A 13,626-nucleotide genomic window follows, 5' to 3' on the forward strand; every position below is an offset into this window, starting at 1 on the left:
GGCACACGCTCCTTTCTGCTGCCTTCCCGGCAGGCAGAGAGGGCCAGGGAGCCCAAGACCCACCACACCTCTCAGGGGAAAGAAGAGGAGCTACATCCTGGGACACATCTCCACGCTGTCTGTGTTATTTCTTCCTCTTTTAAGGATGCGTCTAGCGAGGAAGGGGGCACATGGCAACAACAACAACAGCTCCCACTTACTGGCATTCTACCAAGTGCCTGATCGCACCATGCCAGAAGCATTTTTTTTCCCCCTGATAAAATTTTTGTTTTTAATGTCAGAGTATCACAAAGGCACAAACGTTTTGGTTCCATGGATTGCTTCTTTATAGTTTGAGTCCAAGTTATAAGTGTGTCCATCACTCAGGTAGTGTGCATTGTACCCGTTAGGAGTGAATTTACCCATCCCTTCCTCCCCCCTCCCACCTGCTTAAATTCTGTTGAATTCTTCTACCATATGTGCACATGAGTGTGGATCAATTAGTTCCAATTTAACAGTGAGTACATGTGGTGTTTGTTTTTCCATTCTTGTGATCCTTCACTTAGAAGGATGATCTCGAATATTTATAGCAGCACAATTTGCAATCACAAAGATGTGGAAACAGCCCAGTGCCCATCGATACATGACTGGATTAATAAAATGTGGTGTATGTATGCCATGGAGTACTACTCAGCCAGAAGCATTTTTTATCAAATTATCTGCGCTTCACAATGACAGAATCAGGAGTAGATAATGAGCCCAGTGTTCTCAGGTAAGAAACTGAGACGCGGAGAAACTTAGAGACTTGCCCCAGAACGCTCAGTCAGTGGGAGCCTGGGTTCACACTCAGGCCGCTGCCTCCAACCCTGGCTCATCCTGCTGCCCCCAGAGAAGGACTCATCATCTTTGCAGATAGCACTGATGAAACGTGGGAATTGCGCGGTTGTTGATTCCCTGTAACTCTGTGGGAGCTTCCCACAGCCTCCTGCACTTCCCTGGGGCATTTTCCCCCCAAATTTTTTTATGATAAAATACACCCAACATAAAATTCACCATTTTAATCATTTTTAAGCATACAGTTCAGTGGCATTCAGTATATCCACAATGTTGTACAACCATCACTGCTCTTTCCAGAACTTGTCACCTGGAGGCTTTTGACTGTTCTGTTTATTTGATGTCTGCCTTAGAATCATCACTGAGATTCCCATAAAATAATCCTCGATGATGCCCCTCCACTCTCCTGGGTCCCCTCTCTCAGTGTTGTCCAGAGGTCAGAAGAGGCTGGTTTTGTAGTAATCCTTCAGCAGTTGAGCTATAATTTTGCTAGGGGAGGCATCTTTGAACCAGCAAGTGCACGGGCTTTTCTCTCTGGGGCCAGCCCTTCCTTGCCCTGGCAGCTATGTCTCGAGGGATTGCGAGGGTCCTCTCTGGGACCTGATGCACTGGGAACACTGCAGCTCTTTGGTTTATCTTCATTTGCAGGAATTCGGCTGACGGATGAGCTGGGCCCTAGAAAGAGAGCTCCTTTATACCTTCCAGGGGGATTATTTGGCATTTATGGCTTCAAAGAAGTAATTTCTGAGACCCAGCTGTGGGCTTTATTTCTCCCTTGATCCATTTAAACATCATTCTCTGTATCTTGTTGCCAGTTGCTTGCTCTGGCCCCATACAGAACGTGACCGTTGGTATTGGCTGCTGGTGGCACCCTGTCGTACTGGATGCTGTAACTACCACACGTTCTTTATATCCAAGCTGTTTGCATAGCCTGGCAGATGAGTGGTATTGATGATCCTTGGCTGGACTATGGTAGAACAAACTGTATTGAATGGAAAATCTTAATATTACATTCCTAGCCCTTGTAAATTTTCATTTCTTTTAGAAAATGAGAATTGTTTTTAGCATTTTTTAAATTTTAGGCATGACTGTGTTTGAAGGCAATGTTTGTGTGTTTGGGGTGAAATGTGCTTCCCAAGGGACGTGCGGCAAGGACTGGGCTTGAGGGTAGACAAAAAAAGGCAGTTGTCCCCATAGTAAGTGACCACAGCAGTACTGGGATGGCCCTAGTGTTCGTTAAAACCCTCCTGCATGCGCTAGCCATGGCCTGGAACTCCAGATACCTGGGTGTACCCAAAGCCTGGCAGCGGAGGAGGGGTGGGAAAGAAAGGACTTCCACTCACCTTCCAGGCACCAGGCCCTGTGCTAAGCTGCTTATCCATCATGTCTCATTTAAACCTTAGCGCTCATTAGGAATATATTTGCTGTGATGTGCACTGTTTTAATTCCTTTTTTACAGAGAAGCATGTGAACTTAGGCAAGTGCCAGAACTGAGAGAGAGCCTACTCTTTCCAAGCTGTCCTATGCTTGAATAGGAGAGGACCTGCGGGGCCCTGGGCAGTTTTAGGGTGGGTGCCAAAAGGACCCCACAGAGGAGGGAGATATGAGGACATTGAACAGAGTGGTTTGCCCAGATGGAAAGGATTGAATTGCAGGGTGAAGCTCAGATTCTTCAGCAAAGCTGTTGAGAAGGAAAAATACCCTAGGGGCAGCCCTGAGCCAGGACTGCTGAGTAAGAACTAGCAAAAAATCTCTGCCATCTGCATCCGCAGTGCTGCAGGGCGTGGACAACTCGCTGGTGGGCCTGCACAACCAGAGCTTCGCCCGAGTCATGGAGCAGCGCCTGGCCCAGCTGTTCATGATGTCCCAGCAACAAGGCCGGCGATTTAAACGGGCCACCACCCTGGGAAGCTACACTGTGCAGGTGGGTGTGTGCAACGACACTGGGGTTTCCTAATAACTGCGGCGGAGTGTCCTTCCTTAGACTAAATAAATAAATGTGTACAGAGGAGCATCCATGCTGCAAACCTTAAAATCAAAATTTTAAAAATTGATTTAGTCAACACTGCTCTTAGGTTTTGGTGTTGATGGTCATAACCATCAAAAACATGAAGCAGGGTGAGAGCTAGCTACTCCTCCTACATTGTCACTAACTCGATTATAAAGAAAGGTCTCAGAACAAAATCTGCACATGCGCAGGTATTTATGAAACAAAGGTCTTAGTAAGCAAGCACAAACTTGTCATCAGCCTGTTCTGTAAGCCCAGTGAGGTCCCAGCTCTGTCCTTTAGGCCGTCTCATCACCGCTACTATGAATGGCAGATGCACCAGTGCTCCAGAGGCGGCGTTCTGTTATCTGTATCTAGTCAGTTTCGGCACAAAGAACCCTCCAAGCTTATGGTGAACACCTGGCCATGACTTAGAGATTGGGGCTAGCGAGAGGTAGCAGACACTGCTGGTGCTCTGCCCATATCCCCCTACCATTGCTATGCACGCTGATTGGAATGCCAGCAGCCAGCCTCTGGGTCTTTATTGGAGGTCTGCTCTTGAGATCCCGAACCCACTTTGCACATTCCATGCTGTCCAGAATTGCCTGGGAATTAACCAGTGATGGAGGTATAAATATCCCACCTCTTTTGCCTCTTGGCTTGGAGAATTCTGGAACGTATGTTTTCGATCATTTCCAGAGCTTCCCCACAGAATCAAGCTTTAGTCTCCCACTGTGGTAACTGGCTTAATAATGCACCACTTATAGACTCCTTTCCCATCCCCGTGTCACCTCCTCACCCTCCTGTCAGTTCCTTGCACCTCTCAGTTAAACTGCAAGCACTCAGCTCTTCTCAGGGTCTGCTTCTGAGGCAACCTGATGAGGCAGTAGTCATGCCCAGGGGTAGGGATTCTATGCCTCTCTAGATGCCTTAGCTAGTTCCTGCAGGTATGGGGGTGTCTGTAGCATGTCCTAGCCAATCCACATATTTTGAATACCACTAATTTCACCAATGAGACCCCATCTCTAACGTTTGTCATGCTAATTAGCAAAGCTCTGTTGAGCATATCAAATTACAGAAATGCTCCTGGTAGCTGCCTCTGGAGTGGGGACTTCCTAATTGGAATCTAGACGACCAGCGCTGGCATGTGAACCCCTAATAGGTCATTGCCCACATCTAGAGTGTAACTGAATCACAGCACACATCCACAGTATCACACTGTCTATGAGGAAGCATTTCAAGAGAAATTGCAGCCATTAGCATAGTCTGTCTGCAGATCATGTCCCCAGGCAATCTTGTGAGTACAAACGACCCATCTCCGAGAACACATTTCCCTGTTGGAGTCTGCATCATGCCCCTGTTGGAGACCCCAGGTCCCTCCATTCACAGTTGGGGAATTTGACCCTTTGTCCTGTTGGTTCTAAAATCTTTGTGGTCTGTGACAACCTCATCATGAGGGGAGGGGATGGCTGATTTCGTGTGCCAGGTTTGTGATTTCCCCTTTGTAAGTTCCATGTGAGCCCTACAATTTACACTCTTCCAAATGACAGAAAGGAAGTCACTGGTGCTCAGACAACTGTGAAATGGGATTTGCATCAGCCAAAGGGGGAGGAAGGACCACGCTACAATCCTGGTGTTATTTGTAAACCTAAGAAACCTGGCACATTCTGCATGTCTGAAAGTTCCCAGAGAGATGTTCTTTCCCTCATTTCTTCTAAGGGCTCAGCGCACTTGGCCCCTTTAGCTGCTTGGAAAGTCTCAGGGAAGCAAGTAGGGATTTATTTCTATAAATCTCTAAATTGCAGAGGCTGTAGATTGCCTTCTAACTTCACCCTTAAAGAAATCTCGGTAGGAAGAATTTGCTATTAAATCAAAATTGAGTGGAGCTATTAGATATTTGAATGGTCATTCACTTTCTACCTGGTTGTGTTAACACTCTCTCCACCTCCTTTCCCCAATAGGGAAAAGCAAAACATGCCAAGTTTCCCCTCTAAAAATTCACTCTACGTAGCTTACATCATCCTCCCACCCAGATGCCTTTCTTCTGGGCTCAGATCATTTTAAAAAATGAGCTGCCTTCATGAATATGGAGATTTAGATGTCTAAAATTTAAAGATATTTCTCTAGTTGACATATTTGAAAAATGGAGTCCTAAGAAGACATATGTATGACTAATGAAATTTTTTAAATGTTTGACTTTATTTGTAATCAAAGTAATGCAAGTTTTAATGACCACAAGATGCCATTTCCACCTAGCAAAGCTTAGTAAAATGGCACCACCTAGTAATGATGGGGATGCCGTGAAGTGGGCTTTTTCAAACACTCTAAATGAGTTTGACCTTTCTGGAGGGCAAGTGAGTAATTTAGACAAGAACCTTTTAGAGGATCACAAACCAACTCCTAGAAATTCATCTTGAGGAGATAGAGGAGAACACAAAGACAAAAGGGTAAGGACAGTGTTTTCCAGAGGGTGTCCAGAAAATGACCTGGCAGGTGTCTTGAGGCAAAGGTGCTACCTGGCCAAATTGTTTTGGGCAAGTCTGCATCCTGTAGCCCCATCTTGAAGATTCCCAAAGCACATGGGCCTATCGAAACTCTACGAAGACTTGAAGTAAAAGAATTCTCTTTCATTTTGTTGAACATACTTGTTTCCAAATTTAAATGTTAATAAGATCTTTGTTTTTGGTAATATCTACATTTCCCTATTTTATTATAAACATTTTCAAACTCACAGAAAAGTTGAAAAATTATGCAGTGCACACTCAAACACTCACACTCTAGGTTCTGCAATTAATATTATAAACTATGTTACTATTTTGTATTTGGTAACATATATCATTTCCTTACACTTTTCATAACATCCATTTCCATACACTTCCAAACCGTAGGTTGATTTTGAAGTTCTAGCACTTCATATAAATGGAATCCGATAGCACACACTCTTTTGTGTAAAACTTTTTTGATTCAGTGTAGTGTTTTAGAGATTCATCCATTTTGTTGCATTATTCAGTAGTTTGTTTTTATTGCCAAATAATATTCCCTTGTGTGAACATACTGTAGTTCGTTTACCCATTCTTCTGTTTCCAGTCTGCAGCTTTCAACAAGGCTGCTATGAACATTCTTCTGCAAGTCTTTTTGTGGCCACATGCTTTCATTTTCCTTGGAAATAGGAGTGGAATTGCTGGTTCATTGGGTTGATGTATGTTAATTCTATAAGAAACTTCTAGATCTTTCTCCAAAGTGGTTGCACCATTTATACTCCCACAAGCCACAGACATGGAATTCTAGTTGCTTCACATCCTCATCAACACGTGGTGTTGTCAGTCCTTCTTATTTTAGCCACTCTGGTGGGTATACAGTGGTATCTTGTGATTTTAATTTGAATTTCCCCATTGAGCATTTTTATGTGCTTATAGGCTATTCAGATATCTTCCTTTGTGAAGTGTCTATCAGATCTTTTGCCCACTTTTTATTGGGTGGTAGTAATATCTATTATTTAGTTGTTATATGTAGCATACATACAAAAGAGTGTAAGTGTAAGAAATATGCAGAATTCAAAGAACACTAATAATAAAAAGAACCCATGACCCAAAGGGTGAGAACATTGCACTTACCTTACCCCGGAAGCCTTTTACATAAAAGGCTCCTCTGCTTATACTCCCTTCCCTCCCTTCAGAGTTGAGCATTAGTCTAAATTTTGTATTAAATCATTTCCATATTTTTTGTATAAATTTTACCATCCATGTGTGTATCCCTAAATAATACATTGGCCTGTTTTTGAATTTCATATTCTGTGATTTGTTTCTTTTGCCCAACATCAGGCTTTTGCATTTATCCATGTTGATAGGAATCACCATAGTTCACTGATTTTCACTACTATATGTTGTTTCATTGTGGGTCTATACCTTCACTCATTCCTCTAGTCTATTATTAATGACTTTTGAATTTTCAGGTTTTTTACTATTATGAACAATATTGCTATAAACATTTTTGTAATATCTTTTATTATTCTATGAAACTCATACTCTGTAACATATACTTTGGAAAATACTATACTATATTTATCAGTTGTTAATTACAATAGCAAAAAGTTGATAACCTAAATGTTCAATAATAATGGCATGCATGCAGTAGAACAGTATGTGGTATTAAGATTTATGCTTTAGTGTTTATGATTATCAATTGTTAATTACAATAGTAAAATGTAGTAATCATCCAAATGTTTAGTAATAGAGTATTTGTCAAATAAGTTTATGAGGTATGCATTGGAATGCCATGTAGAAATAAATACTCATGCTTTTGTTATATTTAAGGCCATTTAAAGATGTAAGTAAAAATAGCAATATATGATATTATATAGAGTATGATAAATAATAAAGGTTTGTGTGGGGAAAAAACAAAAATGGAAACAAATACTCCAAAATGAGGGATTAGAGATTGTTTTTATTTTATTTCATTTCCTGATGCTTTTCCATATTTTCAAATTTTCCTATAGTTTTATATATAACTTTTAGAGTGAAAAAAAGCAGAAATGTTATTTTAGCAAAAGAACTTTGAGTTTCCAAGTACCGCTTTTATCAGAGATCTTTTGAATTGCAGACATGTAGTCAATTTTTTCTTCCTGTCTGGCAATTGCAGATATTTGAAATTAAAAGTCTCATTTGAGAATAACCTAACATGCCCTGAATTAAATGTGAAGGCCTATTTTCAAATGAGGCCAGAGTTCTGTGCAGGGTTGGGAAACATCATTAGTCCACGGTTTCTTTTCCAACCTCAAATTGTTCCTTCTAGATGTTCATATTTTTAAATCCCTTTTTTCTCCTCTCAGTCTCCCGCTCTAGTGATGGCAGGCTTCCTGAGATGTCGGGTATAGGGAGGGATGCAGAGGTTGGTGTCTAACGTCTGTGTTGTGGGTCCACTTAGCCACAGAAGTGGGGAGAGGAGAGTCTGCTGATTGCCTGAGTGATTGCAGGGTGCGTGCAAGATGCTCTATAAACACACAGCGTCTCTTTTTCTGAAAGATGGTAAAGATGCAGCGTGTGCCAGGCCCGAAGGACCCGGCGGAGCTGACGTACTACACCCTGTACAACGGAAAGCCTTTGCTGGGGACCGCAGCTGCCAAGATCCTGAGCACCATTGACTCCCAAAGGATGGCCCTGACCCTGCACCACGTTGTCCTCCTGCAGGCTGACCGTAAGGGGATGGTCTTTTCATTCAGCATTTTTAATGCCTTTACATGTTTCCTGCAAATCAAAGTGGTTCCTCAAATTCATGTTCATAGTCTCAGAGCTAAATGTATTTCTGTTCCGGAAGGTTCTTAAGTAAATCAATCAGCTATGTTTCCTGTGTTGTTTGAAGCAATAGACTTTGGGTAAGGGATACGTTTTGCATATTGGGATGACAGTAATGATATCACTTTGCCCCCAAGTCCTACCCACTCTTCCTCCTCAGCATGATCTAGTGAACAGCTATGAAAAATCACTATAACTGAGATTATATTTGTATGCCTGGGGAATGAAAGATAATTTGATTCAAAAAACATTTATAGAGTCCTCCGTGAACTGTGCTTAGTGCCGGAGGACATACAGAAGTGGGCGAGACCTGCTTCCTACCTTTAAAGAGCCAGGGGAGGTAATGCAGTTGCAACTGAATCAGATGCAGGGAAGTGTTGCAGGAAGGCAGTGCGACACAGGGCCCAGCAGAGGGAGGGCTCGCTTTGAAGGGGCATCTGGAAAGAATGAACAGAGGAAGGATATTAAAAATAATAGCTGCCTCTTTGAACAGCCTCCCCTGTGGCAGCTCTTATGCTAGTTACTTTACCTAGATTTTCTCACTTTCCACTGTCATCGGAGCAATGTTTACTCAGATCCAAACTAGAGGAGAGGAAACAGAGGCTCAGAAAAGTTAAATAACCTGCTCAGCATCACAGAACAAGTACTTAGGTAGGTAAGATATGCATCTAGATCTGTCTGACTTTGAACCTGTGTTCTTAACTGTATTATACCCTAAGATTTCAGCAGAGGGAAGGGGGCTTCCAGAGAGAGAGCAGCATGAACAAAAGAAAGGAGGTGAAATGTACCAGGTGTGCTTGAAAATAAGGAGTTCAAATTGCCAGGAGGGGTCAATGGAATTAGAAAGGTGTATTGATTGGGTGAGTCAGGCCGTGGACGACAGGGGAAGGAGATTGTACGTACTATGATCACTATGATCAGCCCTGGGGTGCTGCTGAAGATTTCTGAGCAGGGGAGTCACATCACTGGAACTGCCCATTCTTTAAGGAGGTTAATCGGTCCACAGTGTCCAGGATGGGAGGACACAGAAGGTGGCAGGACCAGTGAGGCTCTGTGGTGTCCCAGGCACTGGGGACCCAAACACAGGCTGTAAAGAAGTATGGGAAGGGTAAGAAGGGGAGAGCTTGGGTGGTAGAAACGTTAGTATTTGCTAAGCATGGAAGAGCATGGAAGGACATCTCTCATGGGTTTCCTCGTTGGTGTCCATGCTCCTCAAGAACCTGACACCTCGCTTGGGGTCTTCATCTCTTCCTCATCCCTTGCCTTAATCCAGGTGACTTTTGCTTCCAGAGTGATAGTCCGGATCACGTGTTGTCACGCTCGGCCAGCACGTCCTCACAGACACGCTTTTGCCTGGGAATGAGGATGGCCACTCTCCAATCTTGTGTTTGAAATGATATTTTCAACTAAGGTTCTCCTCCTTTGCACCTCTTTTCTTTCCCTCCTTGTGGTTTCTGTCCTCCTCTCTGGTCAGCTCCTTGCCTCATCCGTGTTGCTGCCTGCTCTCCAGGTGGACTCTCCAGGCTTCTCTTCTCAGCTCTTTCTCCCCTGTCCAGGTGGGAAATAAATCGTAGAGAACAGGAGTGAAAACCTTTGCAGATACCAGGGGAGAGGCAAAAGTACTAGAGGTGGACGCTCAGAGAAGTGGGTGGATTCAGGATATTTTGGGGGACGGAGCCCATGGAGCAAGACAATGATTCTGTGTGTGGCAGGAGAAGGAGGTGGGGTCGGAGAAATGAAGGGTGACTCCGGGGTGTTGGCTTGAGCACTGGTTGTGTTGTCATTTTTTGAGATGCAAAAGGTGCAGGACCAAGAGGGTTATTGGGGCAGGCATGGGACTGGGGCAGATGGAATTGAGAGTTTGCACTTAGCCACGTCAGGTGTGGATGTCAACTAGACATCCATGTTGCACTCAGGAGACTTGAACTTGGGTTTTGTTATCGTATAGGCGACATTTAGAGTTTAGGGAGCAGGTGAGAATAACCAGGAGATGCATCTAGAGAGAGAGAAAAGGGCATGACTGAGCCCTGGGGAATCCGTGTGTGGGAGGAGCAAGAGCCAGCAGGTGACACTGGCCAGGAGCAGCAGGGAGGTGGGAGGACACCCAGGAAAGAGCACGCGGAGAAAGCGAATCGCAGAGAAGGGAGTGAGCTCCTGTGTCAGTGTTTGTTCTCCAGAGGCAGAGTACGATAAGGATGGAGATGGGTGGGCTTTGGTAAGGGGAGGTCATGACCTGGGCGGGAGTGGAACCGGGACCAGAGGGCTGAGGCGAGGAGCCGGGTGGGGAGGTAGTGATGGCAGAGGGGAGAATTTGATTACTGAGGCACTTGCCGGAGGGCACATGGCAGATAGTGGCGTGTTGGTGGATGCCGGGGGGGGGGGGATGCTGTGATACACGGGACCTGTAGGAGCAAAGTCCTCGAGTGGATGAGGGCTGGGACCTGGTGCAGGGACAAGGGGGCAAGCAGAGTACAGGGCACGTTTGGTGATGGAAGCCGGGGGACACTGTCTCTGATTGTTGCTGCTCCCTCAGGACATAATGAAGTGAAGCTGGCAGCCAAGGCTGAGGTTATGGGGGGACTTGAGCTAGGGTGCAATCATGCACCCCGAGAATTGGGAGCAGACTGCTTAGAGAAGTGCCCGGAGGTTGGCAGGCCTGCCGCCTCCTTGGTCCTCACCACCATGTGCAGGCCATTTCTTCCCCTCTTTCAAAATCCTAGATCCTTTGAGCTCCCCCTTCCTCTCTGGGTTGTCTGGAGACACCCCCCACCAGCCAGGGCCACCCCCCGTCACTCGCTGGAGACTTTTCCTGGCTCCTTGTCCCATCTCCTCCATCACTTGTCCCAGAACATCCACTACTTTGGCCTGTCAGTTCCATGACCTCCGAATTTCCACCCCAGGCCTTGTGGTGCTGGGGACGGGGGTGAGAGCAAGAGTGAGTGAACTGTCAGGAGAAGAGCTGAGGCTAAGGGGGCTTTGCTGGTGGCGGTTGGTGGGGAACAGTGGATGGGGTCAGGAGGCTGGGCAGAGGAGAGAGAGATGCATGGAGCCTTTTGGAAGGGAGAGTCCGGGTGGCGAGGGAGGGCCGGGCTCAGCGGGGCTCGGGGAGGCAGGAAGTGGAGCCCTGCTCTGCCTGGCTGCAAAGCTGCCACCCTGGGACCCTTTCACCTGCGCTCCTTTGTCTCCTTCACATCCGCTTGGTCCTCTCGGCTGCCTTCTGCACTCACTCACGGCTCCTTTCCCCATGTCCTGGGTCTCTCCCAGCTGGACAGTGGCAGTAGCTGCCCAAAGGACACACCTCAGTCACTCTCCCACGAATGTGCCTTCTACTCCGTATTGGAGTCATTGTCATAAAACATGGATCCTGATCTTACACTGACCACACTTTAAAAACTACTTGCTGGCTCTCTGTCATTCACAGAATAAAATCCAAACTCCTTAAAATGGGTCTTCACAGCAGGTGCGCAGCAGGCGTCCGGGTCTCTCCACAACCTTGTTCTCCGCTGTTTTTCCGTCATGCTCCTGTTTTCTCTCCTCCTATCTAATGCTTCAGCCACGTGCGAGTGTTCATCCTGCATGTTCCCTCCACCTCAAAGGCTCTCCTAGCCCCCGAGGCACAGCCCTCCGTCTCCCTTAGTTCCAGAGGCTTCCATTGCCCTGATCACGTTGGGCAATGGCAAGTTGTTTTCTGTCTCTGTCCCTCGTGAGCTGTTTAAAGCAGGCACCACATCTCATTCATCTGGGCATATCCAGCCCCGGTGCCTGCCTGGCTCCGTTCTTGTGAAGGCAAAGCCACTGCCCTTCTAGACGCCGCTGCCAGGTGCTGAGAGGGGCATGTGGCAGGAGGACACTGTGGCAGTGGAGAGCGGAGCCTTTGAAATAAGGCAGCCTGGGCCAGGCCCTGCTCTTCCACTTTCTGGCCGTGGAGCTTGGAGTCAAATTACTTAGCCTCTCTGGTCTTCATTTTGCTCATCTGTAAAGTCATATAAAAAACACCTACCTAATAGAGCTACTTAGGGGCTTAGAAGAGATAATCATTGCCTGTAAAGGGTTTGGTGCAGTCCGGGGCCACCTGTTAGCAGGTAGTAAGTGGCAGCTGAGTGTCTTCTTTAGCCATGAGGTGGAAGGCCTGAAGGAGGGAGGGAATGAAGAAGAAAGGAGATTTGGAGGTTGAGAACTCTCGTGATACAGAGAACAGGGTGCTACTAAAGGGACTGGGGAAGAGGGCGCAGTTAGAAGAGGGAAGGCCATTTACTGTTTGGGCCCTGTTGAGTCCAAGGTGATGACGATGTCTCGCAGGGTGCTGTTGGGGTATGGAGGGGCTGCTGGAAGGATATCCTGTGAGGGTTAGGAACAGTGTTGGGAATTCAAGTCTAGATCTCTCAAGAGAGATTCAATTTGACACTAAAAACTGAGAATTAGGCAGATACAGGTTAGAATTAAAATCCCAGAAAAAATGTGAGTTTCTGGGCAAGGAATATAGCTAGCGGATAGAAGAGGAAAATAAGGGGACAGATTTTGGGAAAGACCTCCATCCCCAGGAGTAGATAAAGACGAAGATGAGGCTGATGAAGAAGAGGAGGCAGAAACTTTTAAAGTCCCATTTTCTCCCCGTAGTTTTGAAATCAGCCTACGATGTTAATCTGAGGTCAGGACTTTAAAAAAAAAAAAGACAGAGAAGACAACATTAAGACATTAAGACAAGGTGAGATGTCTTGTGGAATATTTTATGTACAAACTTAGTCAAAGATACAATAAATGTCAATGATAAGGAAAAAAAAGAGTCACAGAGTGGAATACTTTGTCCCCCTAAAGGGAGAGCGTTAATGCTGTGTGTATTCCAGGCCGGGCACGGTGGCTCATGCCTGTAATCCTAGCACTCTGGGAGGCCGAGGCGGGTGGATCGTTGGAGGTCAGGAGTTCGAGACCAGCCTGAGCAAGAGTGAGACCCCGTCTCTACTAAAAATAGAAAGAAATTAGCTGGACAACTCAAAATATATAGAGGAAAAAATTAGCTGGGCATGGTGGTGCATGCCTGTAGTCCCAGCTACTGGGGAGGCTGAGGCAGGAGGATCGCTTGAGCCCAGGAGTTTGAGGTTGCTGTGAGCTAGGCTGACACCACGGCACTCTAGCCTGGGCAACAGAGCGAGACTCTGTCTCAAAAAAAAAAAAAAAGAAAGAAAATGCTATGTGTATTCTAGCGCCCTCTAAATCTCTAGCCCTGGGGCCAAGGCAGGAGTGTGCAGTGCCCGCTCGGCCCTCATCACCTCTGGGCGACGGGGCAGCACTGGACTCCTCGGGAAGCAGCTGCCCCACTTGCAGGGTCTGGAGTGAGGGGCCCTTCAGAGCGGTTGTGCAGTAGATGGAATGACAAAAAGTCTCCCCATGGAGAAGCAGACCGAAGCAGGAAGTGGTTTGCCTCACATGGCCATCAGACATTTATCTCAAAAAAATGCCACTTAAAGAAATAGGCTGATGCTTTGGCAAAGAGGACTCATGCTCCTCAACAAATATTCATTGAGCACCTACTATGTG

At 45.9% G+C, this 13,626-nt stretch overlaps 1 protein-coding gene across 2 annotated transcripts in view; it reads left to right on the top strand.

Annotated features, from left to right (window-relative positions):
* The window catches only part of KIAA1549L (KIAA1549 like), a 269,352-nt gene that overhangs the window by 172,849 nt on the left and 82,877 nt on the right, over positions 1–13,626 (top strand). For both annotated transcript variants that reach the window (XM_069469793.1, XM_069469794.1), the window contains exons 9-10: positions 2,586–2,737; positions 7,822–7,993. In XM_069469793.1, coding sequence (XP_069325894.1) covers positions 2,586–2,737; positions 7,822–7,993 — 324 coding nt within the window. The remainder of the gene's footprint in view (positions 1–2,585; positions 2,738–7,821; positions 7,994–13,626) is intronic.

This window comes from Eulemur rufifrons, chromosome 6 (assembly GCF_041146395.1).
Source record: "Eulemur rufifrons isolate Redbay chromosome 6, OSU_ERuf_1, whole genome shotgun sequence".
Taxonomy (NCBI): domain Eukaryota; kingdom Metazoa; phylum Chordata; class Mammalia; order Primates; family Lemuridae; genus Eulemur; species Eulemur rufifrons.